Source organism: Canis lupus, chromosome 22 (genome assembly GCF_048164855.1).
Source record: "Canis lupus baileyi chromosome 22, mCanLup2.hap1, whole genome shotgun sequence".
In the NCBI taxonomy this organism is placed as follows: Eukaryota; Metazoa; Chordata; class Mammalia; order Carnivora; family Canidae; genus Canis; species Canis lupus.
Window position 1 is genome coordinate 29,387,932 of NC_132859.1, and position 27,957 is coordinate 29,415,888.

At 40.2% G+C, this 27,957-nt stretch overlaps 1 protein-coding gene across 7 annotated transcripts in view; it reads left to right on the forward strand.

Annotated features, from left to right (window-relative positions):
* The window catches only part of KAT2B (lysine acetyltransferase 2B), a 99,785-nt gene that overhangs the window by 35,862 nt on the left and 35,966 nt on the right, over positions 1-27,957 (forward strand). For 4 of the 7 annotated variants that reach the window (XM_072792931.1, XM_072792927.1, XM_072792930.1 and 1 more), the window contains 5 exons: positions 10,715-10,860; positions 14,766-14,858; positions 15,247-15,423; positions 16,221-16,402; positions 23,604-23,795. In XM_072792931.1, coding sequence (XP_072649032.1) covers positions 10,756-10,860; positions 14,766-14,858; positions 15,247-15,423; positions 16,221-16,402; positions 23,604-23,795 — 749 coding nt within the window. In that variant the 5' untranslated portion in view covers positions 10,715-10,755. The remainder of the gene's footprint in view (positions 1-10,714; positions 10,861-14,765; positions 14,859-15,246; positions 15,424-16,220; positions 16,403-23,603; positions 23,796-27,957) is intronic. The other 3 variants (XM_072792926.1, XM_072792932.1, XM_072792929.1) reach the window with 1 other exon arrangement.

Below are 27,957 nucleotides of genomic sequence, written 5' to 3' on the forward strand. Positions count from 1 at the left end.
ACATTTCTCCTTATTTTAGTATTAATAAAAATTCCTTATCTTGGGACTACTTATTTAAATAGCAATCTGCTTCTATGATCAGGAAGGAGGAAATAAAGCATTGTGATCAAACACAATTGAAACTTTTGTTGTCATTTTGGATTCCATTGTTCTGAACTGTGCCAGGACGTACTGATTATTACATTTGACTAGTGATAGTTTTTTGCAGTTGTGTGTGGGAGGTTTTTGGTTATTTTTCAGTGCCTTCGCTTTTTTCTGATAAACATACACACATCCATACATCACACAGACACACTCATCTTTAAGCATCACAGTGGTAGAAATTGACAGCTTTTTGTTTTCTACTATGGTTACCTCTGCTTACCTGCTTATTTACAGTAGAAACTTTCTAAAGAAAGTAAAGACTAACATTGACCAGTTATGCTAGAGCTTACTTTCTTGAATAGAAGGAAGTATGAAGTTTTTCTCATGGACTATTTCAAACATTGAAATCATAGGTAAATCATTTGACCCAAATCATTTTCTTTAGCCTTACCACATTTGCATAGACCTCCACCACTTAATCACCCCAGTTCCAATTTACATATGTGTTGTGCAGATTCTAAATGATATAAATAGGGTGCCCAGCACCCTGATACAGTTTTGTGAATCAAGTCAGCATATTTTTTTTTGGCTGAGTGTCTTCTGTTTCTGTTTTTTTTTTTTTTTTAAGATTTTTTTTTTTTTAAGATTTTATTTATTTATTCATAGAGACAGAGAGAGAGAGAGGCAGAGACACAGGCAGAGAGAGAAGCCGGCATCATACAGAGAGCCTGACGTGGGACTCGATCCAGGTTCTCCAGGATCATGCCCTGGGCTGCAGGCTGCGCTAAACCACTGCCACCGGGGCTGCCCCTAAGATTTTATTTTTAAGTAATCTCTACACCCAACACAGGGCTTGAACCTACAACCCCAAGATCAAGAGTTGCATGCTCTACCAACTGAGCCACCCAGCTGTCCGTGTTTTTACTAACGCCATCTTTTACACATAGGTTTCAGAGTTGTTAGGAGCTGTGAGTCTGGTACAGCAGGAGTTAAGGGTATAGTTTGGTAATATATTTCCTGGTCACTTGTTATAAGTTACATTTCCCTACCTTCCTTGGGTCATGAATTTGATTTTCTCTCCATGTGCCTCTTCCCAGCTCTGCCTGAATTGAGGTTTCTTCTCTGTATTCTTCAGTTCTAGCTGCAGTAGCACCTGGAGTCCCCAGCTCCATCCCTGTGCACCTGGCTTCCCAAGAGAGTAGTGATCTAATCTGATCTAAACGTTCTCCTGTTTAACCCCTCTGAGCCTCCCACTACTCTCAGAACGAAATCCTGGTTTTGTAGAGCGTGAAGGATTGTTCTGGCCTCTGCCATCTGGTCCTTCCCCCAACCGTCTATGCTGCATTCTGGCCACCACGCCGCTCCATGTTCTTCGAATGTTCTTGACACTTTCTCCCACCCTTGCAGTAGATGCAGAGGCTCGCAGCACCCACAGTGCTTTTTCTTCATTCTCCTCCAGGGGAACCCTGCTCACCTCCCAGGTTTGACTTTTTAGAGCTTGGTAGAGAGAATAAAGGCTTTCTTGAGGCTTTACTGCAATGTTCCTTGCATAACTATAATCATTTATAATTATATATATACACTATATATAATAAATGGTTTTATAATATGTAATTATCTAATATATAATTTATAGTAATTTATTGTAGGTTTTCTGTAGTAGGCTAAGGTTAAGGACTGACTTTTTCTCTAATTCCTAATAGATTTAGTTCCTGGAGCATAACTGGGCTTTATTCCTTCATTGATAAACACTCACTGAATTCAGGAATAACTAAAAAGATGACTGGTTGCATTTATTTGCAGGGGAGCTTACATAGTTTATAATCTGTACCTGAACTATCCAGAACATTAGTCACTTATCACATGTGGCTGCTGAGCTCTTGAAACATGGCTAGCTTGAACTGAAATGCACTGCAATTGTAAAATGCACACTGGTTTTGAAGACTTAGTATGACAAAAGAATGTAAAATATTGATAATTTTTTACATTGAGTACATATTGAAATGAAAAATCTGGTGTATGTCAGGTTAAATAAAATATGAATAAAATTAATTTCACCTGTTTTACCTTTCTAAAGGGGGCTAGTAGAGTACTTATATGTACATAGGTGGCTTATATTATATTTCTATTGGACTGAACTCATGTAAAGGGCTCTTAATCTTAAACTTCCCTTTTTTCTCCATCCAGAGCTGAGACTATAAAAGAGGAAACCATTTTTAAATGATAAACTTTTGCACATTAGTATATTAAAAAGGTTTCATTGAAGGAATTTGTTTTACCTCTTCTAGCTTTGACCTCAAATTCCCATGAGCAAAAAATGTATTTGAACAGCTTACAAATGCTACGGATGCTCTGCTGTTTGCTTTCTTTCCAGTCCAAAGGAGCAGAGACATGTTAGCTGCCCGCCCAGCTGCTGCCTGTTCACACTGCAGGGCATGTGAGGACTGGCAGGCTGTCCTCAAGAGAAGTGCAGGCCAGTAATACAGGGAGCCAGAGCTCAGAGAGGGTCACAGCCTATGGTGACAGTGTGCTTCCTGTTCCCAGCAAGGCAACAGCTGCACCGTGATCCTTGGCAGCGTGCGTTTGGCAGGTCTCTCTGTGGCACCCTGGGTATTTTGCGAGTCTGGCACAGCACTGGGAGGCGCCAAGGTACATCCTCCTGGAGAGATATAAAGAGAGTAAAACCTCCCCCAGTCTTCTGGCTCACACCTTCCCTCTGTTTCCCTCTGCTCTCTGTGCAGGGTGGATACTGGGGGAAGACCATGGCTGAGGAGAGTGAGCTTTTCCCACAAGTAAAGGCTTGGCCAGTTTTGAGTAATTATATTGATGCTTTGTACCATACTCTTGGAAGACTATTTGAAATGAAAGGGTCCTTTATATATGATTATTAAATTCCGGGTGGATGAAAATTTTTTTTTTTAAAAAACCTTTTATTGGGAAATAGTATCAAATTTATAGAAAAGTCATAGGAATAGGAATAGTAACAAAGGACATCCCAAAGCAAAGTCCCATTTTGCTCAGATTTACCTGTTAATAGGATTATGCCCTATTTGCTTTGTTTTTTGCTCTCATATATCTACAAATGTACAGACTCTCTCTCTGTGTGTGTGTATAAGTCTGTGTGTAGTTGTATATATATATTTTTTTCTGGACCATATAAACATACGTTGCATAGACATGTTGGCCTTTCCCCCCCGAATACAATGTATATTTCCTAAAATTAGGGTATTCTTTTATATAACTTTAGTTCATTTACCAACTTAAGTAAGTTTCTGTGTTAATGTAATATTTTAATGTACTGTTTGTATTCTCCTTTTATCATTTGACCCAGAAATATCCTTTATAGCATATTTTCCTTCACATTAAGCAGCCAGTCTAGAATCACATGTGTAGTTAGTTGTCATGTGAAAGGAGAACACTTTGTCTACTCTACTAATACTCAACACTTCCAGGATATGTCTGGCACCAAATATGTGGGGTTTTACACACAAGCAGTTTTCCAGCTCTCTAGTGGACAGCTACAGGGTGTCTTGCAAATTTTAACTCAGTTCTCACACTAACTGCCTGTAGTTAGTGCAGACCCCACAGGGTGAGGGCTCAGTCCCCTTCCTTCCCCTTACTTCAGGTGCCAATCGCAAGCCCGTGTTTTACCTGTGCTTCTGACCCGCTGGCTAGAGATGGGAGATTCTCATGACCTCTTCCTGGGGTTGGATAATTTTCTGGAGCAGCTCACAGAACTTAGGAAAACAGTTTTTTATTTGATTACTGGTTTATCATAAAAGGATACGGGGTCAGGAATAGCCAGTCACTCAGAGCAAGGCAGGGGGAAAGGAGCACGGAGTTCTAAGTATGCCACTCTCCGAGCACCTTCCTGTGCATGCCAAGCTGGAAGCTCTCAAAACCCCTTCATTTTTTTTTTTTTTTAAGATTTTATTTATTTATTCATGAGAGACACAGACTGAGAGACAGAGACATAGGCAGAGGGAGAAGCAGGCTCCCTGCAAGGAGCCTGATGTGGGACTCTATCCCAGGACCCTGGGATCACCACCTGAGCAGAAAGGCAGACACAGACACCCAACCACTGAGCCACCCAGGCACCTCTCTTCAGACCCTTTCAGTTAGGGTTTAACGGTGACCACATTATGTAGGCATGATTGATTACATCTTTGGCTATTAGTGATTAATTCAGCTTCCAGATGACTTCCTCCTCCCACCACAGGTAGAAGAAAAGGGGCTGAAAGTTCCAACCCTTAGGCAAACAGTCCCCATCCTTTAGGGACTTTTAAAGGTCATTAACATAAGCTGTGATGTGGTTGCAAGGGACTTGTTATGAAAAACAAAAGACACTTCCTTCACATTATTGCACTCATTACTTATGACATTCCAAGGGTTTTAGAGAAGCCCAGTGCCAGGGGGAAAAAAAAAAGAAGCACTATATCAGCAACAAAGAGCAAATATATATTTCTTATTATAAGTTATTATAAGTTACAATATCACAGCAATATCAATATTTCTATTGATCTGGAACAGCTCCTCAGCTTTTTTTTCTGGTTTTTTTTTGGGGGGGAGCGGCGGGTCTTTTATGACATTGACATTTTGGTGGAGGAATGTTTTAAATTTTAAAAACAAACCTGTTAAAGAGCCTAGGAGAAAATACATTTTTGTCATCTCTTGTGTATGAAGGGAAGACCTTTGCAAGCCAGACCTTAAAGAAATGCCAGACCTAGATTTGACTTTATGAAAAATTTAAAATTCCTTTAGAACCCACCCAAAACCCAACAAAATCCAGAAGCATTTACAAAGAAGATGAGAGACACAAAGCTCTTTCAAGGCAGTAAGAAAAAGACTACCATCCCAAAACAGGAGCAAAGGATCTGAATAAGTAGTTGCACAAAAGAACCAATACAGATGGCCAGTGAGTGACCTTGCATGGCCAAGGACATGCAAATCAAAATTGCTGGGGACTCATTAATTTTCAAGATTTACTTAATTACTGAGAAAGATTCCTCACTATAGGCAAGAGTGGGCACATTCTTTCACACAGTTGATAGAGTGTACATTGATGGGCGAAGGTAAACTAGGGAGCATATACAAAAGCTTTATTTATTTAAATGATTTTATTTTTAAATAATCTCCACACCCAACCTGGGGCTCAAACTCATAACCCTGAGATCAAGAGTTGCACGCTCTACCAACCAAGCCAGCCAGGCACCCCTACGAAAGCTTTAAAGGGCAATGATTCAGTGTTATGAGTTCTATGGCAGATTAACTGCTGCAGATTTGTGCATTGTAGTTTACAGATTTTTAATTTAATTAAATTTTTAAAAAAGATTTTGCTTATTTATTCGTGAGAGACACAGAGAGGGGCAGAGATACAGGCAGACAGAGAAGCAGGCTTCATGCAAGGAGCCCGATGTGGGACTCCATCCGGGGACTCCGGGATTATACCCTGGGCTGAAGGCGGTGCTTAACTGCTGAACCACCCAGGTGTCCCAGGTTTTTAATTTTATTTTTTAGTTTTTAGTAATGTGCTTTCAAATTACACGATAGGGGCATATCTCTATAGGTATATGTTAGATGTCTAACAAGTTTTAGATAATTGAAGGTAATCTATTGGCATCAAAAAAGACTTCTTGGGATCCCTGGGTGGCGCAGCGGTTTGGCGCCTGCCTTTGGCCCAGGGCGCGATCCTGGAGACCCGGGATCGAATCCCGCGTCGGGCTCCCGGTGCATGGAGCCTGCTTCTCCCTCTGCCTGTGTCTCTGCCTCTCTCTCTCTCTCTGTGACTATCATGAATAAATAAATAAAAAATCTTTAAAAAAAAAAAAAAAAAAAGACTTCTTTAGAAAAGACTAAAAGGAGGGTTTCTTTCCATTATGAGTGACCCTTTTTAATTAAAAATGAATTATCAGTACAATAAATAGTTTGGCTTTGTAGTTAGAATGAAGTACACCTGGATGTTTGCATGGGTTAGGATGTTTGCACTGTGGGTTCCTGAGTAAGTCCTTTCCAGTTTTGGCCAATAGCTCCAAAGAGTCAGTCTTTGGATTTGGTGGAGATGGGGTTGTTTGAAGAAAGTGATGTTTTAGGAAGAGTACCCTGTACTCAGAGAAAACGGTCTGGGGCTCTTTTGGTACTCTGGGCTTGAGAGCTCAGTCACCACATGGAGAAGTGGTGATTCTGAGAGACAGTGAGGAAGCTCACCTGAATCTGGTGACTGGGAAGATGAAGGAGGTAAAGGACAATGAAGGAATGAATGACAGGCTTCTTGTCACACATGGGGCTGGCTGGGAGGAATTGCCATCTTGAGGAGGGCCTGAGGATTTTGACCCTAGGGTCAAGGTTGTCTTGATGGTATACACTGATGTTGTTGGGATGGGGAGGCACTAAGGTACAGTTAGTTGGTAGGGTGGATCTGATGAGAGAGAGAGCTGACAGCTAGATGGAGAGACTAGAAAAGGACTCTTGGTCAGAAGGGGCCCATAGTTGGAGAATCTGAGAACATGACAGGTCCAAACAACTAAGTATTTGTACAGTGTAGATATAACATGCTTGTCTAGCTTTCTCATCCAGGGAAGCTTCTCTTTCCTAGCAACTTGTATAGACCTTCTACTTTCCCTTCTCAAGCTGATGGTCCACCCTTCTACTGTCATCTGTCTTCACCCACCCCATCATTTATTCTAGGAAGCTTAACCTTTTTCATATAGTATTATCCTTCTGCCTCAGTATACCCCCTTTCACTCCAGACCCACTTTTCCTTTAGTGTCAGAAGAAGAAATACTGATGCTGTTGTGCTGCAAAGTTAGCCCCATTTGTCCAGCACAGCTGAATTTCCCTCCCTCCTCCTGAGAAACGTGCTGTTCCATTCATCCTCCCTCCTGAGTCCTGTGTGCTTTAGCTTACACACACACAGCTTTGAGGAGAGGTCACAGATTTCATTATGCACAGGATCAGAAGGAAATGAACTTCCTCAGGTCTCACTTCTTAAGCATATTGATGTTTTTATCTGGTCTGTTCTTCAGAATATGCTGGGAGATGTTCCCAAACAGTGGTTTTCAAACTGTAGAGCCCCCTCACACGGGGAGGAGATGCCCCCCAACCTCGCCTTCTGAAAAATAGGCACTTCCACTTCTGTTTCAATCAGAACAGCTCTAATTCTGATTAAGAATTCATTTGGGTTAAGCGTTTTGTAACTTAAAGAAAATGAACCATTGGTTTAAAAAATAAATCATAGCTTGTACTTCCATGAGGTAAACCCACTTAATGTTAGCACCTTAGTTACACTGTTTTATATTGTAGAGAATCTGAAGGAATTGATGTAAACTGACTGCTTTCATAGCTTATCACTGAAAAGCAATTAAACATTACAAGGTAAAAATAGTCTTCAATAAAATTATTTCTGTAAATAACTGACATAAAAAATTTTGACCTAGTTGTCTCCAGAATGAGGCCTATGTCCCAAAGGCTTCAGACTGACCTCAAGGAAAATTTTTTAAGTAAAAAAAAAAAAAAAAAAAAAAAAAAAAGATGACCTGGCAAACAGTCTGCCTAAAAGGAAGTCTAATTTTGGACATCTTTTAGAAAATGATGAAGTCATATATTGTATAACCAATAGAAAGTAATAGATTTGCATGTTAATTTTTTATTTACACACATGTATATATGTGTAATTTTTCCATGATATGTTACTTATGTTCTGAGTTTAGTCAGTTACTCTCTTTTTGGTAATGTTGATGTTTTCAAGTTTAGATGTATGTACTAGATTTATTCCACAATTTCTAAGGTAGACAGATCACCAAATTTCCTTCCTCTTCTCTTACCCCTAAAAATGCTTTATGGGGTTCCCATGCATGCACACACATGCACACACACACACACACAGGTCTAGATATGTGCACATCACACTCATCACTAGTGGCCTGTGACGTTGGGCCCATCACTCTGTTTTTCTTTTTCTCTGCATAAGAAAGGAATGAAAAGTGAGTGGCTGCTGCCCCTCTAATTATGAGTTCTTTAATCTGGCTTCCTCATGTACACTTACAAGTCCCAATCTCTTGGTATTTAATCCTCTTGACTCTCTGAAAATGCTTCTTATCGGATATTTTAGTTTGAGCTCCCTCAGAAGCAGAGTCCAAGACAAGGATTTGAGTGCAAGTAGTTTATTTGGCATGAAGCGAGGGGAGTAGGAAAGCTAAATGAGGAGGAAAAAGTGGCCAATAAAGGGTGAATTACTGAGCCGGCTTCCCACCTTAGGCAACTGCTACTTAATTTTGTGGGGGAAATTTTGGGAGTCAGTTTTTCAACCTGAGGGATGAGAGATCTAGGGTATTTATTTTTAGGCTAATGTCTTAGTATTGGGTTGAAGGCTGCTGCTGAGTGGCAGGTAGGTGGCAGAGCAGATTACAGTGACAGAAAAAGCCCTTAGGTAGAGAAACAGAGCTGTTGGTAGTTGGATGCTAGGAGGTATGCCCTGAAGTGGGAAAGAAAGGGGATATGGGAAGGTACCAGCAGCATTCTCTGTCCCAGTCTCCTGATTGAGCTTCATGGTTTATTTAAAAATTTTAAAGATTATTTATTTGAGAGAGCATGCACAAGCTGAGGACAGGGGCAGAGGGGGAGGGAGAGATTGAGGACAAGCAGACTCCTCACTGAGTGTGGGGGCCTTATGTGGGGCTCTACCTCAGGACCCCGAGATCATGATCTGAGCCAACACCAGGAGTCTGACGCTTAACACTTAACCGTCTAAGCCACCTGGGTGCCCCAGGCTTCATAGTTTAATGACAAGAGCACCATGGTCTCTGGAGTAGACTGACCCATGCCTGACACCTAACAAGTATTCCTGAATAATCTTTAGTTTTATCTCCTTTTAAGAAGGCAAACGAAAGCCCACTACTCTTCTACATAGTTTAGTCTTTAACTTCTGTGTTTCAGCATTTTGAAGCCAGCACACCAAGAGCTATATCCAATAAGTTTCCCCTTGAAGTGTTATGTGATAAACATAGTGATAAGTACTGGAGATGCAGAGGTAAGAGACATGATCCTGACCCAGAGGAGTTCCTGAGCTAGGGACTGATTATTGAGTGGCTGATCCAGAAAACTCTTTTCAAGTGAGAAAAGAAGTGAATCAGCTGATCAACAAAAAGTGTGCTTGTGGGTGCTGTGGAATTTGGTTCAAGTGTTCTTCCCATTTGGAACCTGGCCCTGCATTGTTCACTAAGTTTGGATAAAACAGCATCTATTCTCTAAGCCTCAGTTTCCTCAGTTGTCAGATGGGATCGCTAATGCCTACTCATGGGATTATTTGAGGATTAAATGCAATAACCTTAATAAGTGGACTGGATCTGTGTAGAAGAGAGGACAGGGGCCTGGGAGGGAAGGTTGATGGTGAGGTCACTTACTATCGATCTTATAGAACTAGGTCAGAAAAATGGGTTTGTGGGCTTGATCATGGAAGGCTTTGAATCTCAAACTCAAATAGGCCTTGGGATTCTGGTACAAGGAGAGGCTGAAGGAATGTCAGTCTTCACACTAATATGATAATCTTGGCTCACAGCTTTCACAGCCATGGTGGAGACCAGCCATATTCTTATGTGGAAACACAGGAATTAAACACTGTCAAAAAGCAGAAAGAGACCCATAAGTACAAAATGATGGTTGCCAGAGGAGTGGAGGTGGGTGGATGGGCAAAGTGGGTGAAGGGGGTAAGGGGAAGTCCAGGTTTCTAGTTAGGGAATGAATAGGTCATGGGGATAAAAAGTATAGCACAGAGATTATAACCAATGTTATTGTGATAACGTTGTGTGGTGATGGCAGCTCCATGGTGGTGAGCACAGCATAATGTATGTATAGACTTGTCAAATCACCATATTGTACATTGGGAATTAATGTAATGTTGTATGTTGACTATACTTCAATTAAAAGAATTTAGGGACACCTGGGTGGCTCAGCGGTTGAGCGTCTGCCTTCAGCTCAGGGCATGATCCCAGAGTCCTGGGATCGAGTTCCCCATTGGGCTCCCTGTATGGAGCCTGCTTCTCCCTCTGCCTGTGTCTCTGCCTCTCTCTCTGTCTCTCATGAATAAATAAATAAAATCTTAAAAAAAAAAAAGAATTTAATACTATGATGACCAACAAGTGGTGCCAACACTGGATCTTAAACAATCCATTATCAGGATGCATTAGCCACTGGCCTATTTTTGGTCTTGAAAGGGGAGGCTAAGGCTCAGCAAGGTGACAGTCTTTTTTTTTTTTTTTTTTTTAAGATTTTATTTATTTACTCATGAGAGATAGAGAGAGAGGCAGAGACATAGGCAGAGGGAGAAGTAGGCTCCTTGTAGGAGCCTGATATGCGACTTGATCCTAGGACCCCAGGATCACACCCTGAGCCAGAGGCAGATGCTCAACCACTGAACCACCCAGGTGCCCCAAGGTGTCAGTCTTTTAATTATAAGTCGACTTTGTGAGAAGATGTAGATCTTAGAAGAGTTCAGATATTTCCTCTGTCTACAATGTAATCTAATGGACTGGTGTCCCAGAAGGTTTGGAGAGAGACCCTTTTCTATTTTAAAATTGAGAACATTTGCAGTTTCCAACTGATGTGTCACCTATGTTCCTTTGATCTTTGTCTTCAGCTGCTCATGTCTCCCACCTGGAAAATGTGTCAGAGGAAGAAATGAACAGACTCCTGGGAATAGTGTTGGATGTGGAATATCTCTTTACCTGCGTCCACAAGGAAGAAGATGCAGATACCAAACAAGTTTATTTCTATCTATTTAAGGTGAGGTTTTACCATTATAAAAAGGTGTTTCTTCTTTCTCTCATTGTTCAAATGTGCTCAGTTTCTGCACACCAGGTCATGGGTGGGAATGATATGTTTGCCTTCAGGGTTTATGGAAGCATGCATTTTTTCATGAGGGATTCTCTAAAATGACCCACCATGTGTTGAACACATCACTCTCCTTGAAAGCCTTCATATTTGTATGCAGATTTGAATATCTTTATTTGCTTATGCTTATAGATTTCTTTCCATCCACCCATCCATTCATCCATCCAAGTATGTATTGCACACCTGCTCTGTGCATGGCACTCATGTAGGCATGAGGGATAGAGCAGTGGGCAAACAAAGTCCTTGCCCTCATGGAGTTGACATTTCAGTAGAAGAGGCAGACAATCAACCCATAAATAATATATTTGCAGGTGGTGATAAGTGCTGTGAAGAGAAACAAAGTAGGGTAAGTGGAATCAGAATGGCAGGGATGGTGGTGGGTGGGAGGACATAATAATAAGGAAGAGCAGTTAAGAAAGGCCTCTTTGAGAAGACCACAGTTGAGCAGAAACCTGAGTTGGGGGCCAGGATCCATTGCTGAAAATGGCTGAGGGAAGAGCTTTCCAGGCAACAGAAGGAACGCCATCTAGGCCTTGCCCTGACTGAGCTTGGTGTGATGAGGGAACAGCAAGGAGGCCTGTGTAATGGAGCCCGGTGAGCAAGGGGAGGGTGGGAGGAGATGTGGTTGGAGGGTGGCGCCAGGGCCTTTGACTCTCAGGCTTCAAGGGGAGGAATCAAGAATTTCCAAATTTGGGCATCTCACCACTGTCCTCTGTGTCTTGTTGACAGCAGCCCCCGATTTCTGCTGCCACTCCCTATAGCTTCTTCTTCATGGCTCTGCCTCAGCTCCACCTAGGTCACATCCACTCCCTTCCTACAGACATAGGTCTCCCCAGGCTCTGATTGCTGTCAGGCTGGACAGATGGGGGAGAGAAACTGGTGGTGGGAACAGACAGAAAGACTTCTGGTTGCCAAAAATACATTCTTAAAGGGGGCTGACAGAAGAAGTAATTAAAAAAAACAAAAACAGAGGGGCACTGTTGATTATGTTGTATTGTATAATATTTATAAGGTTCTTTAAAAAAGAAAACAAAACGCTCTACTCAGTTTATAGCTAGGAAAGGTTTGCCTCTTTAATAACCACTGTGCTTCATTTTATATGACAAGGATAGGAAAATTTTCCATTGAGTTCCCTCTTTTGCCTTTGACTGCTAGGGATCTCAGGCAAATTTTGTATCCCAGTTCCTGTAGCTGTTTTTTCCTTTTTTTTTTTTTTTTTAAGTCTGAATTTACCTGATACATAATTTTCCCTTCTTCCTATTTATTAGCTTTTATCTTTTTTTTTTTTTTTTGGTGGGGGGAGTGGTTTGAGGATAGAGAGGAGACAGGTGTGGGAGTGAGAATTGTATTTTTAAGCTTTGGGGTCATGTGGGGATATTAGTTCTGATAAGATTAATGGGAGGTGGGGGAGAGGAGAAAGAGAGAGAATGAGAGGACAGGTGTGGGCAGAAAGAGAGGAACCCCTGAATTCCCCACTACCATTATCAGGCCCTGGGCTACTCCAGGTGACAACTTGTTGACATGGCCCTGAGGCCTGAGTCATCCAGATTGAACCCCCTGGCAGGTTCATGCTGTTTAGAGCTTCTTTGGAAAAAGATCTTAGTTGAAGAAAAACAGCGTCTGCATGACTGCAGCGATTATTTGTCTTGGAACCAAGCGCCCTGGCAGCCCCACCGCCCTGCTGGAAGTGAAGGTGGTGTCAAGGTTTCCATCCTGCCAGCCTCCTCTTGATTCCGTTTATAACTAACCAAATAGGCCAGACAGCATTGCTTGGCTTTGAAGTACGTTTTGTCTCTCCTTCTCATAACCTCCCTCATCTTTAACAGCGCAAATATATTTACTCATGGGAACAAAATCTAAAATATTCAGCAGTCTCCCCCAACTCCTCCCAGAGTTGTTCTTTGGGCAAATAGGTAATAAATCATCCATTCCTTGGCTTTTGTAAAGCAGTTCTTGTGTCTCATATGTCTCTATAATTAAATTAGAATGAAATATATTCTACATCTAAGTAACATTTAACAAATTTCAGGCTTCAGTGTTGAAAATAAACCCAGTGGAAAGCTGCTTCCTAAAGCTCAGTGTATCCTAGAGCTTGTAAATGTGGCTCTGGAGCTCGACTCTCTGGGCTTTAGTCCTGGCGCCATCTCATGTGAAATGTGACTTTGGGCAAGTTGTCATCCCCCACTTTCCTTATCTATAAAATACAGACAGTAATAGAGCCTACATCTAAAGGTTGTTAGGAGTATTAAACAAGATAAGACTTATAAAGAACTATAAAGAGTGCCTGGTGAGAGTTAAGGATGCAAATGTTTGCTGCTACTATTAAATTTCTTTTATATGCCCACTCATCCCGGCTCCATCCTTTTGTAGATGGAGAAGTTGAGATTCAGTGTCTCCCTAACCATCAGTTTCTCTCCAAATTGAAACTCTCAGTGGACCACGTTCCTAGATGGTCATATTTAAAGTGGGCAAAGTAGGCAGCCAGAATTATTTGTACTTAAATTCTGCACTCAATCTTTCCATATCCTTAGAAACACATATATTGACGTATCATTCTTGCATGTTTATTTTTATAAAAATGGGCATAATACATTGAAAGGATCAACAGATTCCCCGTGCTACTAATGTATATGGCACCCCTAGAAGAAATTGAAGCCCTTGTAAGACATGGCTCAGGGGGACACATGGGGATCTTCAACCTTGGCTGTTTGTCCATTTCCATTAACTACTGGGAGCATGGTTGCCATGTTTTGCTTCTATTGAAAAGGCAGTAAGTGGAGAAAAGAGAGAAAGATGTAACTTAAATAAACGCATGGTCGTGTCATACCTGGCCCACATGGAAAGGTTACAGAATTTTCCAGCAAAAGTTGAAGGCAAAGGATTTCGATATCAAATTTATTTTCAGATTAGGTCTTGATTAGTGACTCTTGTGTTCCCTTTTCTCTCAGATATTTGCTCTTTGAGGGCTTTAAATTCCAGTGGCAGGATTAAGAGCAGTGTTTTGTTTTGTGGGCATTGAGATGCCGAACACTTGGCTTGTATTCTGTGCATGGAGAGGAAATGAAAAGAGACCGCAACACTGAAAGTTGCCAATTGACAGCCCTGCAGAATTCCTTCCTGAAGGGCCCAGGCCCTAGTTTATGCATATGACATACAGCTGGGACAAACAGCCCTCTCCTCTGGCCTCAAGCGTGCAGAATGGATCTCTGCTTTTCAGGGGCTTAAATATGAACCTACTTAGGGGCTGGATGGGTGGTGCGGCCGATTAAGGGTCCGACTCTTGGTTTTGACACCAGTTGTAATCTGCATGAGATGGAGCCCCGTGTGGGTGAGGAGCCGGCTTAGGATGCTCCCTCCCTCTCTCTGTCCCTCCTCCCCATGTGCCCTCTTTCTAAAATAAATAAATAAATCTTAAAGAAAACCCTCCAGAGCATCAGCATACCTGCAGCGGCTTAGACGGGCACATGCAAAGTGTGAGTGTTGTATACCAGGCCTTGGGTCAGTGGGAATCTAGAAATGGTGGGGAGAAGGGAAAGTAAGTAGGATAGGGGTGCCTGATGGCTACTGCTGGTGCTCTAGGCTGCTCTGGTCATGAGTATGAAGGCAAATTTGGGTTACCTGGTAGTAACCCATTTTATTGATTTAAGGATTTATTTACATGTAGATAAGATTATTAGAATATGGTGACTTCCCTTCAGAGGCTGTGAGGTGTGTGTGTGTGTGTGAGAGAGAGAGAGAGAGAGAGAGAGAGAGATAGACATTGATTTTTTTTTTCTTAATGATTTTTTTTTTTGCAGCTCTTGAGAAAGTCTATTTTACAAAGAGGAAAACCTGTGGTTGAAGGCTCTTTGGAGAAGAAACCCCCATTTGAAAAACCTAGTATTGAACAGGTAAAAATTTAGGAAAAAAAAAAAAGAGAAGCCCCTTTTTATTGCTTTGAGGCTGAACAAACCTAATCTTCCATCTCTATATGTGTCTTCTTTCCATTCTCTATACTTGGCTAGAGATGCTCACTGAGTCTGTAGATTGTCTTGGACTTTTTGCATCAGAAATGCATACTTAATTTAATAAATGATCTAGCTTTTGTCTTTTTTTTTTTTTTTTTTTTTTTAGCTTTTGTCTTTTATGGTTGCTGTATACTCAGAATTCACTGTGTTTGGGGAAGAAAAAAATTAAGCAGAACATGTAGGTCATAAGAACACATGGAATGTGCTTTTTCTTGATGTTGATATTTTAAAATTAAGTCTTTGTCCTTTTGTTTGTCCCTGTCTGAAAAAGCCTATTGAGGTGAAGGGAATTCAGGAGCATTGTGACAAACATTGTAAGTCAAGCAAAAAACACAAAAAAGAAATGAGACTTTGCATCCAGAAATTGACTTCCTGTTACATTGTGATTCCTGGAAAGACATTGGTTTACTTGAGGAATCTGTTGACACATATAGACTTTTTTTGTGAGGTATTGTATCTCTCCTCAAAGTCACTTTTTAGTCTACCATTATTTGGTTAACAAAATCTCAGGCACTCTTGACTGAATTTCTTTATGGGAATGATTATAGAAGCTAGGACATCAGAGTCACTACAAATACAAATAAGAAATTTTATTTCTTATTTGTCTCCAAACTCTATTCAATAAGAATTTATTGCTCTTTTATTTGAAATTAGATTAGATGGGATGTTTTACAGAAACATTAATCTACAGATTCTCTTAAAAGCTTATAATTTTGAATAAGAATTTTTTTTTTTTTCTTGTTAAGCTTGCCAAAGCCAAAAGAGTGATAGTAAAGAGTTTAAATTTTAGTGGTTTGGTTCAATGGAAGACCTGTGAGCAGCCCAGCCTTGTGATTAAAATTTTGGTAATATAAAAACATAATGTTTATCAAAGAACCTCATTATATGTTGACCTACTATTTTGATAGTGCAACAAGAATTATTCTGCAAAATACTGATATTTTATTAAGAGGTTTTGACCTTTTCTGTCTGTGATTTTGATTTTCTCTTTAATGCTTGAGAATTGCAGCAGGCATAGAAGAGCAACCCACAGCTTCTCTGTCTTGTCACTTTTCATCCACTATGATCTGTGGCATGATCCCCTCTAGGCATTTGCGTTTTCTAATAGAGAAAAGGAAGAGATTTTTGTGAATAGAGAAATGTCTGTTCTCTAGCTAATAACCACCAATGGTACTGACTGTGTGGGTGTTCAGAATTAGTATGGTTGCATAGCTGTACGAATAAATTGCCTTCCCTCCTTTTAAGGGTGTGAATAACTTTGTACAGTACAAATTTAGTCACCTGCCATCCAAAGAAAGGCAAACAATAGTTGAGTTGGCAAAAATGTTCCTAAACCGCATCAACTATTGGCACCTGGAGGCACCATCTCAACGAAGACTGCGATCTCCCAATGATGATATTTCTGGATACAAAGAGAACTACACAAGGTAATCAGATGACCAGTTCTTTTCTTTTGGCCTCTTAGAGCCTGTTGTAGACATAAAATTACTACTTGTCTCTGCAAGCAGAGGGTTGCCCTCTTACATGGAAACTCCATCAATTCAGAGAGAATGTTTCTATAATTTAACTTTTTATTAATATCATGATATTTTGGGGGATGAGGTCCCGTAATATCCAGTGTGAGAGTGATAGCTACATGGAGCTACTGAGCACTTGAAATGTGGCTAGTATGAATTGAGATTTTGAAGATTATACAAAAAAAAGAATGTAAAATATTTCATTAGTACTTTTTAATATTGATTACATTTGAAATGATAATATTTTGGATATACAATTAAATAAGATATTAAAGTTAATTTCATCTATTTCTTTTTACCTTTTCAATAACTACTAGAAAACTTAAAATACTTAAAGTGGCTTGTATTGTATTTCTACTGAAAATCACTGACCTAGGTAATCATACTATGACTCTGCAATTATTATATAGAAACTTCACTCATTTAAAAAAACATTGACATATGAATATAATAATGTTAAAAAATTTTTATAAAGGAGTGATCACCCTAGTCCTAGCACCATGTTGAGACTGATATCATTACACATGTTGTCTTCCAGTCTTTGCCCTTTAAATAATTATTTTATGTTAGCTAGAATGAAAAATATATATATATAGAATTTGCATTCTTTTGTCCCCCTACTTAACATCATATCAAACATTTTACTGGTTACATTATGGTCTGTTGAGTTGATGTACTGTAATTTACACAACCTTTTCCCTGTTGGTGGACTTCAGACTGTGCGAATATTCTTGGATTGCACATTTCTTCCCCCTAACATGGAAATTTGTTTTTATTGTTTATGAATTACAGAATAATAGAATTGACTTCAAAAATCTTTGACATGGGCCACACAAAATTGGATGACTTACATTTATTTTTATTTGAATGAGAGTGTCTTGAATTATCCATTCTATTTCCCTTTTTATAACTTTCCCCTTTTTTATTTTATTTATTTATTTAAGCAATCTATACTTACTGTGGGGCTCGAACTCATGACCTAGAGATCAAGAGTCACATGCTCTTCTGAATGAGCCAGCCAGATACCCCATCCTCTTTTATATTTTATTGGCACAGTAAGCTTGCTTCAGAAGGTATTCCTGACTTAAAGTAGGCAATGTTTTTTTGAAAGCCTGAGAGCACTTGTATTCAAGTTTTTAAGTTTTTTTGAGGGACGCCTGGGTGACTCAGCACTTGAGTGTCTGCCTTCAGCTCAGGGCGTGATCCCGGAATCCTGGAATTGAGTCCCACTTTGGGTTCCCTGGATGGAGCCTGCTTCTCACTCTGCCTATGTCTTTACCTTTCTTTCTCTCTGTGTCTCTTATGAATAAATAAATAAAATCTTAAAAAAAAAAAGCTTTATTTATGAGAAAGAACAGGCAGTGTGAGCAAGGGGAGGGGTAGAGGGAGAGAGTCTTCAAGCAGACTGCCCACTGAGTGCAGAGCCCAATGAGGGGCTTGATCTCAGGACCCTGAGATCATGACCAGAGCTGAAACCAAGAGTCAGATGCTTAACCGACTGAGCCACCTAGATACCCCTCCAGCTTATTTTCTGTAACAGCAGATGACCTGTAGAAATGAATATAGTTTAAGATAAGTTACCTCTCTGATCATTGACCAGATATTCATGAGTGATATCTCCTTTCCTCTCCTCCTTTCTTTTAAAATATATATGATTTGAGTTATAAAGTATTTCCTTACTAATTGACTTTTATGGGAATTACAGATTCGCTCAATATCAGTTTTTTAAATTCTATCTTTTTTCTATACTTTCATTTCAGATTTTTTCATGAAATAATATGGTTCCTATATTATTTTAACTTGTTTATAATAAGGGTAGAAATAATAAATCTATCAAAAATACAGTGATGACTGGCTGGCTCAGAGGACCTTGCAACTCTTAACCTTGGGTTCATGAGTTTGAGCCCCATGTTGGGTGCAGAAATTACTTTAAAAAATCTATCTGTCTTTTAAATCCATCTATGAACAATTGGCTAAGCTGAATATTTGCCAAAGGCAGACCACTGAATGTATTTACATATACTCTTAACAGAGGAAAAGTTGTTTCATCGAGAAGGAGAATTAAATGTAAGGCAACATAGAAGAGATCACTGTATTTTACAAACCAGTAAAAATGCTATGTAGCATTTGGGAATTACCAAGAATTGGGAATTACCAAGAATTACCAAATACTTATGGAGTAGTGAAATTAGAAATCAAACTGTGAAATGAACAGTGGGTTTGAATCATAGCTCTATCCCTCCCTAGTTCTGGATGTTTCAGACCAGTCATGTCACCTCCTTGACCTTCAGTTTCTTCATCTGTCCGAGTCTCATGAGTACTGTGAGTGTTGTGTGTAGTGTCTGGCACACAGAGCAGGCACTCGGAAGAAGCTAGTCATCATTTTCCTCCCACACATGTTGTTCTCTGAACCTCAGTCACTGCGTGGGACTCTTAAGTGAGAGCATGTACAACTGCATGAGAGTGTCATTATTTGAATATCACTTTAGAAACTAAAATAACAGGGAATAGAAAGACAGCAGCAGATTCCTTTCTGTTGGCCCAGCATCTTGAGCCAATGACTGAGGGTAGAAGAGTGGAGTCCGACGATGGTGAAGAGAAACCTGCTGAGAGACTCGAATGAATACACCCTGATGAGTTCTGAAACCTGCTGATCTCTAGGTGGAATGTAGACCAAGAGCCTCTTAATAATAAATAAGGAAATGAAGGTAGACGACACTCGCCTCCTCTGCTTGCCTGCTATCACACCATGTTGATGATGAAAGGAGAGTACAGAGAAGCAACCTGTGAAAATTATGAGAATCAGTAATTGTTTCAGAGTAAAATCTCATTGTCATGACAATTTAGGATTTTAATAAACCACATTCCACTACAGCATGGTGTCTCACTGATACTAATCTTCTCAAAAATGGGTAATATTACAGGCTGCAGGTTTTATCTTGATGTGTAAGTGAACCACAGGACCTGGAATGCTGGTTCAGCATATAATTGACAGCAGTTGTAGCAATTAGAAGGGGCGGAACATTTACTTCTGGAGCTTAAACATCAGCACGAAAATGGGGGAAATAGGACTCTGTGGAAGAGATCAGACTGAGAAAATTATTATTGCAGACCCAACCTGTGAAGATTTTCCAATAAAAATTAAGTGCTCATTGAACAGTAGAACTGCTTAAATGACTCTCTGCTCTGAGTAAAGGAAAATTACAAATATTTTACATATTGAAAATATTTGACATTGTAATGTTAACAGATAATTGATACCTACTAGAAGTATATATCCCCTGGAAATCACTGGATTTAGAAAAAGCTCTGGACAAATGTTTTGAAGTTCCCCGAATTTCATGATGGTGCACTAATATAATTCCATGAAGAGACAACATGAAAATAAAGTGTCAGAAGAATGTGACTTTTTAAAATATTCTGGCCAACAGAATTGGCTACTGGAAGCAGCAAATAATTAGTCTTAGATTCTGAGTTGTGCAGACCTTCTGAAAGGTGTAATGGTCGCCCCTGTATTGGGGAGATGTTCTATAAGAATACAGTGCAAGTTGGATATAACTAAGTTGATTTCGGTGAAACAGTTTCATGTAACCATTGCTCTGTGTTACTGAGCATTCATCATGTAAGTCTAGAACAGCACTTATCAGGAAGCATGGAAAGAACAGTGGGCTAGGGGATAGAAGATCCTTCCATTTATTTCAGGTGAACTAGGAGAGATCACTTAATTCCTGCAAACCTTAGGATTTTCATTCCAGCAAGTAGGATGACATGGTCTATGCCCAAGTTCTCCAGTCCTGTTCACATTAAAAAAAAAAAAAAAAAAAAAAAAAGATTTTAGGAATGCATGGTGGCTCAGTGGTTGAGCATTTGCTTTCAGCTCAGGTCATGATCCTGGAGTTCTGAGATCAAGTCCCACATGAGGCTCCCCTTGGGGAGCCTGCTTCTCCTTCTGCCTATGTCTCTGCCTCTCTCTCTGTGTCTCTCATGAATAAATAAATAAAATAAAGAAAAATATTTTAATTTATTTATTATAGAGGGAGAGAAAGCAAGGGAGAGAGAGCATGAGCAGGGGGAAGGGTAGAGGGAGAAGCAGACTCCCCACTGAATGGGGCTTAGTTGACCCCCAGGATCATAACTTGAGGAGAAGGTGGATGCTTAACTGACTGAACCACCCAGGTGCCCTGTTCTGTTCACATTTTAAAGAAAGTAAGGTAGTTGCAAATTATCATAGTGCTGTCAAAACTCTTGAGTTATTTGCATACACGTGCCATTTTTATTAGGCATACGAAAATGAATAAACTGTCCTTTTACTGCTTTTTAGAAGACCTGAAGCCAGTCATTTAGGTAAAATCTTTTCCTATGGTTGCTTAAGTGTTTGGAGGAATGTGTGTGCAGAGACGAGGCACATAAATTCCCATTTCTTCTTTCCATCCCACTACTCCCAATGACTGTAGTAGCATTTATTGAAATAGCACCAAAAGACCACACATTGACTCAGTCTCTGTCTTACCATACTGTGTACCTTACAGATTTATAAAATGCAGTTAATCTTGCAAGTAAAAACAAAACAAAGTTAAAAAGCATAAACGGTAGTCTATAAAATGACTTTCAGAGGAAATGAATGGAAGCCTATTATTCGAAACATTTTACTAGGCAGTAACAGTTTGTGTTGCCTTCCCCTCCCCTGGAAGATTGCATGGCCTGTTAAGCACTTCTTTATAACACTTTATGATTTTACGATAATATTTATGACCTACCATTGCTGTCGCAGAAATAACAGCAGTTTTAAGTAGAGTATTGGACATCTGTGACCCCTCAACAGATGGAAGTGCTCTTAAGACTCAAAAACAGAAAAAAAAAAAAAAGGAGACTCAAAAACAGGGCCTCCCATAGATACATAGTGTGAGCCACAAAATTTTCTAGTAGTTACATTTAAAAAAGTAAATAGGCACAGGACATTAATTTCAATAATGTCTTATTTTACCCAATATATAAATATTATTTCACTGTGTGATCAATGTGAAAAATTACTAATGATTGCATTTTTATCTTCTTTTGTGTTGTCTTTAAAATCCAATGTGTGTTTTATACTTATGGCACATCTCAATTCACTCCCTCTAAAGCTAAATGGAGTTCCTATGGAAGCAGTAAAGTTATGTTTCATGGAAAAATATTTCACACTGTTTCCATGTCAAAGTAAATTTTAAATTGATTAAATGATATTAAAAATTAAGCTCCTCACTTGTACAAGCCATGTTTCAGATGTTCAGTAGTTACACGTGGCTGGTAGCCATCGTATCAGCACAGATAGAGAACATCTCCATCAGCATAGATGGGTGTTTTGGACAGTACTGATCTAAATTCTGAGAATCTTCAACCTTCCATTGCAGAAAATTGGACATATTTTTAACATTATAGTCCTGTGATGGCCTAAGTCTCGTGAAACTGAATTTCTGAATTATTAAGGTTTGTAATTTTAACTATTAACGTTTGTTGTTTCATAATTAGTCACTTGGGAGCTGGCCACCCTTCAGCCCCAAATATCGTATAACCTCATCAGGTGGCCACAGACTAATATCCAGCCTTGAAGGTGATGCAGTTCTATGTGAAGTGCCTTATGAATTACAAAATAAATGCACCTCCTAACTTGTCTGCCACCAGGACCACTGTTTCTGGTTTGACAAGATACAGTAGAACACTTAAGATGCCCATTTTGGTACTGTAATCATAAAATGACATTTGGGTATAAATTATTAAGACAGAAAAGCTGAGAGAAGAGTTGGAATAGTAGCAGGGTTTTAAGGTCAATTTTGAATTTAGGCAGGTGAACTAATGAAAATTTTCTTTCCGAAAGATGAACTACCACCACCACTACCACCATCACACCACAGGGAAGATACAAAGTGATACAGAATAAGAGAAAGAGAGCAATAAGTACAAGTTAATTACTATTATTCCACTCTTTATTAAGGGTTGGAACATTCATCAGGAGCTTCCCATTAGCAGTTTGGGCATATTAGAGCTCTTCCTCCCACTTTAAAGGTATCAGGAAGGCACACCAAGAAGAGAGGTGTTAATTTTTTGGAAAGCAGTCCTGTCCCGGAAAAGGAGGTTTGGATCTGCTGCCAAGGAATGAGGATTTGTGTGATGAAGCTTCTGACCCCTGGTCTGGCAACATCTTCTGACCCCTACTGTACAGTTATATTACTGGGTCCTGGGAATTTGAGACCTTGCATCCTGGGAGACTATAAAGAAAGAGGGTCGATTTTGAATAAACTTTGATTCTCTAGCTTCTCTTGGCTGAATGAGCCTTCTCCATTGTTTGCCCTACATAGCCAGTGTACCCCAGAACCGCGGTCAGATCTCAAGAAAGCCTCTGGCTTCCCCCTGGGCCTGGGCACTCGTCCAGCTTTTGTAATGCCGAAGTGCATTTTTAAGTTGAAGGCTGAGTCATTGAAGACACACTTAAGCGACAGATGGTGAAGCTTATTACTTCCTGCGTTTTGACTGAGTTTTGAATAGTCTTGAAGATCTTTATCTTCTCATCAAAGCTTCAGGGGTATGTGAGTGCTGTGTAGGCATTTTAAATTTTACCCAGAGAACTAGATGTTGGAATTCTGAGTCATTCACAAATGGGACTTCCTCAGCTTCTCCTTTAATATCTTCTTTTATTTAAACTACCACTTACATACCAGAAACTCGAATTGCACCTTGCACTTTCCATATCATGCTCATAACAATTCAACGAGGTAGGTATTATTGCTGCCCCCCCCTTTACAGGTAAGGACTAGGAGACTTATAAACATGATTACATTTCCCCAAGTCATGCAGCCAGTTAAGTGGCAAAGCAGGGATTTGACCCCAGGACCGTGTGACTGTAGGACTCCCTGCATGATGCTGCAGAATGGAATGATTTTCACAGAACTGGACCCAAATGCTTGTATATGGGCAAACTAAACAAATTTCCAAGTTTCAGTAGCTGGCAGTGGTACTACTACTCGTCAATGCAGACCTAGTTTCTTCTGCTGTGGTTAGACATCCATCAATGGATGTTTCAGATGGACCTGGGGGCTTAAGGTATATTGATGGTGCTTGTCTCCTCTTATCACAGGTGGCTGTGTTATTGCAATGTGCCCCAGTTCTGTGACAGTCTACCTCGCTATGAAACCACCCAGGTGTTTGGGAGAACACTGCTGCGCTCAGTCTTCACAGTCATGAGAAGACAACTCCTGGAACAAGCGAGACAGGAGAAAGACAAACTGCCACTTGAAAAAAGAACTCTCATCCTGACCCATTTCCCAAAGTAAGAGAGCGCCCTTGCAGGTCTTTGATTGTGGAGCTTGAGATTGATAGACATTCACCAAAGCCTGTATCAGTAACAAGATCAGGAATGATAGGAAAAGCGTCCCAGGGAAGAGGGAGAAGGGACTCTCTCCTTCTCAGCTCCCTTTTTAGGTACTACACAGTGTATCTGTTGTTAGTGTGGGATTTGTGTTGCTGTAGTGCCACCTCATCTCACCTGGGTCCTTGTCTTTGGGTCTCGGAATGGGGTTGTGCTCTGTTGGGTATATTCAGCTGCCAGGGAGCTAGCGGAAGATGGAGGAGAGTGGTAGAAACAGTTTCCATCTACTCAGCAGGACAACCCAAGTGGCTGATTTTTTTTCCATCCCACATCTCCAACCCTTTCTAAGTCTGGTGAATCACTTCTGCCTCAGCTACGGTCTACCTGCCCCTCACTCTTTGAAAACTAGACCCCAAGGACGGGGCTGGGTGGGAATAGAGAGACTTCCTTCAGAATGATCTTTGTACCTCTCTACTCAGTTTTTTGTAGAATATATGTAACTCTTGTGTACCTGCCAGAGCTCCAACATATAAATAATCAAGGAAATATTTTTCAAACAAAGGAAATGTGTTAAAGGAATAGGACGTGGGATGCCTGGGTGTCTTTGTGGTTAAGTGTCTGCCTTTGGCTCAGGGCATGATCCTGGAGTCCTGGGATCAAGTCCCACATTGGGCTACCAGCATGAAGCCTGCTTCTCCCTCTGCCTCTCTGTCTCTGCCTCTCTCTGTGTCTCTCATGAATAAATTAAAAAAAGAAAAAAGGAATAGGAAGTTGCAGTGTTGTACCATTGGCCTTGGAAATGCATTTTCAGTGCTAAGACCAAAATTTTAAACTAAAAGCCTGGCTGCTCATGAGAGGGGCTGCAGGTGCAGTTGCCTATTAGTCATGGACCAGTGACAGCAAGACACTGAGTGAGACAGTTTGTTTTGTGGGCGTCATGCTGCCTAGACCAGCATTTATTGTGGACAAGGTCGAAGGTATGATTTGAAAGGGCTTTCTAGGTATGATAGAGCCTTCCTTCCTTATACCGTGAGAACTGCTGGTGTAGAGAAGAGTTTAAGAGAGGAGGTATTCTCTTTAACCAGAGACTGATGATGCCCTATTTTAGTAGAGAAACTTGATTTTTATTATTAAGTTTTATTATTTTATTACCCAGTTTGTTTCTCAGGAAAGACAGCTTTAATTTTTAAGAATAAGGTCCAAAAAAACAACAAAAAATGTTTTTCTGATAGAAATTGACTGAAAATTCCTTTACAGTTTAACACAAATCCCAAGCTGTGGATAGAAGATGTCATGGGTAATTCTGATGAGCTTTAGCTGAACTCCCAATATTTGCACATAAATCCTAGCATCCTGAGTTCCGGTGTTTTCTTAAGGCAGCCGCTACCGGAGACTGAGGCATGACATGAACATTTTGGTATTCTCCAGGGAAGAAGATTCAGAAGTACTTGAAGCTGCGATTTGGGTATTGTGCCTACATGGGTTATGATCTCTGGGCATGCTCGTGTATACAGTAGCTGCCTTTTAGCTGGTCTGAGCTCCTTTCGTTCAGGATTTACAGCAGTTTTCTTATTTCTCTATTACATTGCCACATAAGCAGCATTTTTATATTTTTAGATTATAGTTGTCATTCTGTGTTTCTAAGCCAAGGAACAAAGGGGGCCCTCCCCCATCTTCTATGGTACTTAAAGAGAAATTTTAATTACCTTAGAGAGTAACAGGTTGTTTTTTTTTCCCCATAGCAAATTCATTTTGCTTCTTGCAGATATTTGCTAATTATAGTGTGTTATGTTCCTTCATCCCATAGTTCTGGCATGCTTATGCTGTTGGATTAAAAAAATCCATGCTGTTTTTTTCTCTTCTCTATTACTAATGGTAGGGTAAAACTACCACCCACTTCTTCTTTTAAACCCCCTGTCAGTGAATATGACAAGACTGAGGCTGATAAGGATTTATACCTATAGCCTTGGCAGCGGAATCACATATATGGAAGCTTCAGGTGCTGTTTGAGTCTTGGGCACTGTCACAGTGTGAGAGCTATAGCTGGCTGCACACCATTCCTTGATATTGCTGTGATTCTCACATGCATTTGCAAGGTTGACATCCTTAACTTCCTCCTCCTCATAAGTGCCCTTTCTAATACGTGGCTTTAATTTGTGCCTTTCCTAGGGTGCCTGGGTGGTGTGATCAGTTAAGCATCTACCTCTTGATTTTGGCTCAGGTTGTGATCTCAGGGTCCTGGGATTGAGTCCCACTCATGTCAGGCTCCCTGCTCAGTGGGGAGTCTGCTTCTCTTCTAGTCCCTCTTCCTCTCCTCACCTTGCACTGGCAGGAGCTCTTCCTTCTCTCAAATATATAAGTCTTTAAAAATATGTATACAAAATGTAAAAAACAAAAAACCTGTGGAAATATGAAAAAAATGTATACATTAAAAAACAAAAACAAAATTTTTGCCTTTCCCTCCATCCACTAGCATACAAGGTGGTTTTTAGAAGGGTTTAGTATCTATATTTTATCCTAAAAGTGATGAATGCACATTCAGATGAAAATTTGATCAAGAGAGAACAAAGAAGCAAAAGATGCTCCCCCTCCCTCCAACCCCCAAGCCCTACCACTCGGAACTACTTTTAGTGTTTTTCTCCATGGATTGTTTTCTTTATTTCTGCAGTTTTGTATTGTATATATACACAAAGCAAGTACTCTCATCATTGCATGAGACTATTTATTATAATGAAATAACTCTGTTTATATATACATATATAACACGCATATATGTATATAGAATTATTTTTCTTAAATTAGTGATGGAACTCTTCCTTGGTGAATCTCTGCAGGGCTTTTTTTTTTTTTTTTAAATAAGATTTTGTTTATTTATTCATGAGAGACACACAGAGAGGAAGAGACATAGGCAGAGGGAGAATCAGGCTTCCTATGGGGAGCCCGATGCCGGGACTCAATCCCAGGACCCAGGGATCACGCCTTGAGCCAAAGGCAGATGCTCAACCACTGAGCCACCCCTCTGCAGGGCTTTGTGAACAGTGTTCTAACCAATTACTGATAGAGAAGAGCCTAGAAAAGGGAAAGGAAATTTACCTCCATGATGAAGGGCAGTTGGGGAAATCTGGAGGGCTGTGTAAGATGGGAAAATGAGAAAAGGCCTCAAGCACCTTCTTTTTCATAGCAAGATCAGGACATGATATCAGTAAGGATCTTACCTCCTATTGCTGTCAGTCTTGCTGTGATTGGTAAGAAACATACTAAAATGTTTTAAAAAGTTAATGGTGGCTTGCTTAGGAAGTGACTCATGCAGTTTCTATAAACCATGAATTAAACTATCATGTGCGGGTAGGTACTTATTCAAATGGTACCTTGTTCTTAAATCTGAGATTTGTTCTTTTTTTTTTTAAGTTTTTAAAAAGATTTATTTATTTATTTGAGAGAGAGTGTGCGAGCAATCGAGTAAGCAAACACAAGTAGGGGGAGGGGCAGAGGGAGAGGGAGAAGCAGACTCTCCACCCCCTGGGAGCCCCATGGGGGAGACTCAATCCCTGGACTCCAGGATCATGACCTGAGCTGAAGTCAGACGCTTAATTGAACCACCTAAGTGACCCTAAATCTGAGTTTTAATCTGAGTAGCAAGTAAGAAAATGCCTAGGACCTTTCCCGATCTGTTTTCACTTTCACAAAACAAACCTCTCCCACCCTGAAATAATTTAAATTCTTATAGGCATTGATAAATGGGAAGAACAGTGGTACTTTTAGTGATTATGATAATGATATGGATCCTTGGTCAGTTATCCAAAACTTTGATACCGATGTTTCAAAATTTAAGATTTATTTTTAAGGATTTTATTTATTTACTTGACAAAAGGAGAGAGAAAACACAAACAGGGAGAGCAGCAGGCAGCGGGAGAGGGAGAAGCAGGCTCCCTGCTGAGATGGTTAGGGGAGCAAAATGCCATAGATGATTAGGGAGCCCAATGTGGGTCCTGGGGGCATGACCTGAGCCGAAGGCAGATACTTAACCAAGTGAGCCACCCAGGGCACCCCAAAATTCAAGATTTAAAATATTTTGTCAAGGTAATATAACACATATATCACAGCACTAAGGGTAGGGGATATC